Source organism: Rhinatrema bivittatum, chromosome 7 (assembly GCF_901001135.1).
Source record: "Rhinatrema bivittatum chromosome 7, aRhiBiv1.1, whole genome shotgun sequence".
Classification (NCBI taxonomy): domain Eukaryota; kingdom Metazoa; phylum Chordata; class Amphibia; order Gymnophiona; family Rhinatrematidae; genus Rhinatrema; species Rhinatrema bivittatum.
In genome coordinates, this window is record NC_042621.1 from 303,219,415 (window position 1) to 303,225,414 (window position 6,000).

At 48.7% G+C, this 6,000-nt stretch overlaps 1 protein-coding gene across 1 annotated transcript in view; it reads right to left on the reverse strand.

Annotated features, from left to right (window-relative positions):
- Window positions 1–6,000, reverse strand: part of RAB11FIP2 (RAB11 family interacting protein 2) — a 140,695-nt gene extending 134,695 nt beyond the window's left edge. Inside the window, exon 1 of the mRNA XM_029610493.1 lies at window positions 5,331–6,000. Within this exon, the coding sequence (XP_029466353.1) occupies window positions 5,331–5,680 (350 nt within the window). The 5' untranslated portion in view covers window positions 5,681–6,000. The remainder of the gene's footprint in view (window positions 1–5,330) is intronic.

Genomic DNA, 6,000 nt, shown 5'->3' on the forward strand with positions numbered 1-6,000 from the left:
CTGTTGAAGTGAAGAGCAATGTTGCAGTTGCAATCAGAATATCAAGACTTGTTGGTTAAGGGTAGTAATCTCCATGCCGTCTGTGAAGGGTAATAAACACTGCACCAGCAAGTTACCCCATGCACTCTTTTCCTCATCTCCATCTTCTAGCCTTTAGGGATCCAGTGTTTATCCCATGCCCCTTTGAATTCTTTGACTGTTTTTGTCTTCACCACCTTCTCCAGAAGGGCATTCCAAGTATTCGCGAAGAAATATTTTCTGTTGGTTCATTTCGTGACCCCTAGTTCTACTGATTTCTTTCCAACGGAAAAGGTTTGTTGTTGATTGTGCATCATTAAAACCTTTCCGGTATCTGAAGGTCTGCATCATATCTCCCCTGCACCTCCTCTCTTCCAGAGTGTACATACTTCAGCTTCTCCTCATTTTGGTCGCCCTTCCCTGGACTGCCTCCGTCCTGTCTTTATCTTTTTTGAGATACGAGCTCCAGAACGTACCCTAGAGGACAGGTGAGATATTCCGATCTCAAAGTTATAAAAGTTGAAACAAAAGCAAACCTTTTTCCAAGGAAAGAATGCTCTACAACAAGAGGTCATGGCAAGAACCTCTAAGGGAGTAGACTCAAGAGCGGCATCAGAAAATATTTCCTTCAGGCCGGCCTGGGAACACATGTGGCAAGAGCTGTGCCACGAGGAAGGTCCCCCATTCAATTCCAGAGTCGGGTCTTCTGCTCCTAGGGTTGGCTCAGGCTGCTGCAGAGGCAGCACTCACAGCCCCAGTGTGAGCAGGGGAAGTATCGGTCATGGCTTAAGGGCAACACCAGTTATCTGAATACACAGCCCTCGACTGAAGGGACCATCACTGCTGAGCAGGAATACATTGAAATAGCTCAGTGTGCTGCGGCAGTCAGAAAAGCAAACAATGTTAGGAATTATTAGGAAGGGAATGGTTAATAGAACGGAAAATGTCATAATGCCTCTGTATCGCTCCATGGTGAGACAACACCTTGAATACTGTGTACAATTCTGGTCGCCGCATCTCAAAAAAGATATAATTGCGATGGAGAAGGTACAGAGAAGGGCAACCAAAATGATAAAGGGGATGGAACAGCTCCCCTATGAGGAAAGGCTGTTCAGCTTGGAGAAGAGACGACTGAGGGGGGGATATGACAGAAGACTACAAAATTATGAAAGGACTTGAACAAGTTAATGTAAATCAGTTATTTACGCTCTCAGATAATACAAGGACCAGGGAGCACTCCATGAAGTTCACAAATAGCTCATTTAAACAAACTGAAGAAAATTATTTTTCATTCAGCACATAGTTAAGCCCTGGAATTTATTGCCAGGGGATGTGGTTTCAGCAGTTAGTGTTACTGGGTTTAAAAAAGGTCTGGATAAGTTACTAGAGGAAAAATCCATAAACTGCTATTATGGTAATTAATAAGCAATAGTAGCTTGTGATCTATCTAATGTTTGGGTACCTGCCAGGTTCTTATGGCCTGGATTGGCCACTGTTGGAGGCAGGATGCTGGGCTTGATGGACCATTGGTCTGACCCAGTATGGCATTTATGTTCTTTTAAATAGAGAGAAAATCCCGGGATAGTTCTGAACGAAGGCTCATGGTGCCAGATCCTAGCCCTGGTTTTGATTGAGCTGGAAATATAAAAGGAGCCAGAGGAAACTGTTGGGTCTTCACAGAAAAAGTGCTGAATGCATGAAATGGACTCCTAGCAATGGAACTCAATAAGGCAGGGGGGTGAGAGAGAGAGTCTGGGGTGTTCCCCCATGAGTGAGCTGGGGGGGGGGTCCTTCTCAGGTGTCAGATTCTATATGAATGGTAGAACAGGGGTGAGAGGTTGCATTATTGCAAATGATACACCCTTCAATCCCTGGAGAGAAGAGGCAGGAGGAGAGGTGATAAGGAAGCACCACACATGGGGTCACTTTGCTGATGCCAGCAACCAACTGGCCAGGCACTGTCAAGTAGGTCCACGTGAATCTAGCAGGTCAGATATTAGGGCAACGGCCTTGCTAGTTTTGGCACCCTGTGTGATGGGGCAGGGTGAGGGAGTATGAGATATGGGATCCGGTATGCTCACCTAACCAGAAGGGTAGAGAAAGACTGGGGTAACCTGCACAGAGCTGCAAGGGAGGCTGGATATTTTGGCCAAGAGCCTCACTGCTTTTGGTGGTTGTGAGGATTATTATGAAGCTTGGTAAGAAGACATGGAAGGGGGGACCCCAGGTAATTGGGGCTGTCACTTAGTACCTTAAAAGTCATTCTTCATGGAATTATTAAAAATCCCAGTCCTCACACACTTAAGCAAATACTACTTATTTCTGAATGGGTTTTTAAAGCAATTTAACAGTATGGAGTGCAATGATATCAACCAAATAATAAAAGGATTGAGTATAATTTCCCTGATCTGTAAAATGGAAATGTCCACAGCCTTGTTATTCTATCCATGAATGCTGCACGCTTTAACTATTAACTCCTGACAAGGCGTCCAATTATGTTAGGAACAGCCTGGGGCGAAGCCAAGCACCCCAGGTCCTGAAAAGTCTGGATAGACAGAGGCAGTGCCTGTTATTACACTTAGGCAGCCGATCAATATTCATGCAAGGAGGAAAACAGTTCAGTTGAATTAAACACGTCCAAGGCCAAAAAAACAGAATCAGTGAACGCTGCAAGACGAAAAGCTTTCTACTCCAGCTCAGTTGGAAAAGGGCCAAATCTACAAGCAATCCACAGACATCCACATGCTTCCTGACCTACTAACCTAGCAGACTGCGTCACTCACCGGATATTTTGGGGCCAGTTATACTGAAACTAAAAAAAAAAAAATGATGTGCGAGGCCCCTCATGGCCAAAGAGCACTCATCAGCACTGCTGCAAAAGATGGTTCTCAGGTGATACAGGCCCATATCCACATTTACATTTTGAAAAACAGCTGATGGCAAACAAAACTTGTAAATATCCCTATGCAAAATCCCCTATACCCAGCCAAGTGGCACCAGTTGCCTTGACACAGTGAACAGTAAAAGTAAAATACAATCCACTGGAATTGTTTGGCTTACAAATTTGGACTGTGCGCAGCGAGGGGCTGGTGAAGGCTTATTCAGCATCGGTAGAGCGGCCGAGTACAATGTGTGTCCCAGAGACAAAACAGCTTTCCTCCTGCAATACCCAGAGCATCACTTACACAACTCACTGTAAGCAGAATCTCTTAGCTTCAATAGTAATACCAGAACATGGTACTTACAAAAGGAGGAATGGGAGCGTCCCACAGGCTGAGAATGACCTTGGCGGCACTTGATCCAGAGAAGCAGCAGGGAACTAATTTGGCCTGAAAAGTATACATACTGGAGCACTGTGGACTTATTTCAACCTCAGTGATCCTTGCTTTTCCAATGAAAGCAGACTACAAGATACCAGAATGCAATGAGATAAGCTCAGGTCTCACTACAGCCTCTCCCCCATTCTGGCTCGATGGGAAAAGCTTTTTAATAAATCAGACCCTCCCTGTGTCAACTCGATTCCTGGCTCTGACTGTGTGACCATAATCACTTTCTTCCTTTCTGCAGGACCCAAAGCATTTACTTTAAAGTGATTTTCCTAATAAATAAATATTTGTAATAGTTAAAGTATGGTTGCATTAAATGACTAGTTACAATAAAAATGTAGTTACGTTTTGGTTCTATGAAAGTTCATGTCTCTCGAGAGCTGGTGTTTGGCATCCCTAATATCTGACGCTCTGTGGCTGTCACATTCGGGCCGATTCAGTAAAGTCCACAGGAGAGCACTATTTAAATTAGGCCTGGCGGTAGAAACGGGCAAAAGAAGGCGCTAGGGACACTAGCGCGTCCCTAGCGTCTCCTTTTTGACAGGAGCAGCGGGTTTGACAGCCAACGCTCAATTTTGCCAGCGTCGGTTCTCAAGCCCGCTGACAGCCACGGGCTCGGACGCCCGCAAATTTGAGCGTCCGGTTTTCGACCCAACAGCCGCCAGCTGACTTCAACATTTTTTTTTTCTTTTTTACATTTTTTAGCCTTCGGGACCTCCGACTTAATATCGCCATGATATTAAGTCAGAGGTCCCGGTGCCCGAAGAAATTAATTTCTGAAAGTAAAATGTGCGGCTTGGCTGCACATTTTACTTTCTGAATCGCGCGTGAATACCTACTAGCGCCCTCAACATGCATTTGCATGTTGAGGGCGCTAGTTGGACGCGCGTTTTCCGCCCCTTACTGAATAAGGGGTAAGGGAAACCGCGTGTCCAATCAAGGACGGAGCGCACTGTACTGTATTAGCCTGTTTATTAGCAGCAGCTCCCAGAAGGGACTGTGGAAGGAAAAGACAGCAAGCAGGAAAGCACAGACCTCCAAAACATCCCAGAATACAACATTTACCTTCAAGATTTCTTTTGTTGGGACCAACACTGCATAACATCCTTACACCCCGGCAGCCTACCTGACTCTCTTTTCACTGGTCAGAGTAATAGAGTGCCCAGACACTGACAAACTGCTGCAGGGACCACCGCTAATTAACTGCCATGAATTTGGATTTAGTCACCTTACCAAACCCATGCATAAGGTTTGGTAAGGTGTAGGAAGGTCCCTGCCCCAGAGAGTTTGTACCTGAGGCAAAGGAGGGCTAAGTGACTTTCCCGACTTCGGGAGGTGCATCAGTCAAAGAGGCGGGACTTGAACCCTTGCTGCTCTAAACGCTAGGCAATTTGTCCATGCAAGGCAGAAGCTCAGTGACATGGTGGGGCATGCCACCCTTCAGCCTGCAGTGAGCAGAACCACTGCTTTTCAGAAAATAAAATAGAATGGTTTTCTTAAATGGCAGTTTTTGTTAAACTTGCCACTTCAGTCATGAGCTACTGCTTGCTTCTAGTGTCAGAAAATGCCCACTGGATCTCATCCCTGACTGGCGGGAAGAAACCCTGAGGCACTCCCCAGGTACGGATACCTGCCCTGTCACTGCCTGGCCCTCTTTTGCCGAGATCGGTTCTTGAGATTCCCCCGATCCTACTATCATCCTGTAATCGAAAGCAAGCGGTTCTTTACAATTCCCAAAGGCTTCAGGAATAGTTGCACAGAAAGACAGGTGAGCATATAGTGGACACGTGGTACAAGAGAGAAAAAGGGTCGGAATTAGCCCAGGTATGAAGCTTGCAAGCAACAGCGCCCATCACCAAGGCTTTAAACTGCTCACGCGTTTTAGGCCCGGGCTAACCCGACCCCTGTAGTGCCAGGCAGGGTAGGAAGGCGATGGCAGTTGTGCGCCTCCTGCAGGGCGGGCAGTGTAAGAGAAGTGAGACTCACTCGGTCTTCCTCCGCTGCTTGTCCTCGAAGATGTCATTGAGGCTGATGGCGACCTGGCCCAGGAACCTGTCCAGGCCGACCAGCGACCTGTGCATGACGACCAGGTGCAGCACGTACTTCTCCGGCGCGCCCTGCACCAGCAGCCCGGGCAGCTCGAAGGAGGCCTCTTCCTTCCAGACGGGGCTGAGGGTCTTCTCCATGACCGAGGTGGAGTACTTCTCCTTCCCCAGCTGGATGAGCGTGTAGGCATCGTTGGTGCCGCTCTTGCCTTTGGGGCTGAGGTCCTTGGCTTGAAGGACCGTGACCTGGACGTGGGTGGGGAACCACTTCTGGGACTGGTCTGCCAGCATGGCGGCGGCGGGCCTGGAACGCAGCGCCCCCCTCACGCTGCCCCCCACAGAGCCGGGCCCCGGGCCATGGCGGCTGCCACTCGCTCGGGTCTAAGGGCTGCGCCCGCTCACCCGCCTCCTGCTCATGCCGCAGGGAGTGGGCGTCGGCCGGGCCGGGCGGCCGCGGACCGCAGGGTGCATGGCCGGGGTGGTGGGGGGGAGGGGAGAATCTAACCCGCCCCCTCCTCCTCCTCCTCTCTCGCTCGCCTCCTCTGCAGCACCGAGCGGCCCGTGCCGCAGACCCTCGGCAACGCTTCCGGCTTCTCCCAAGCGCCACCTGT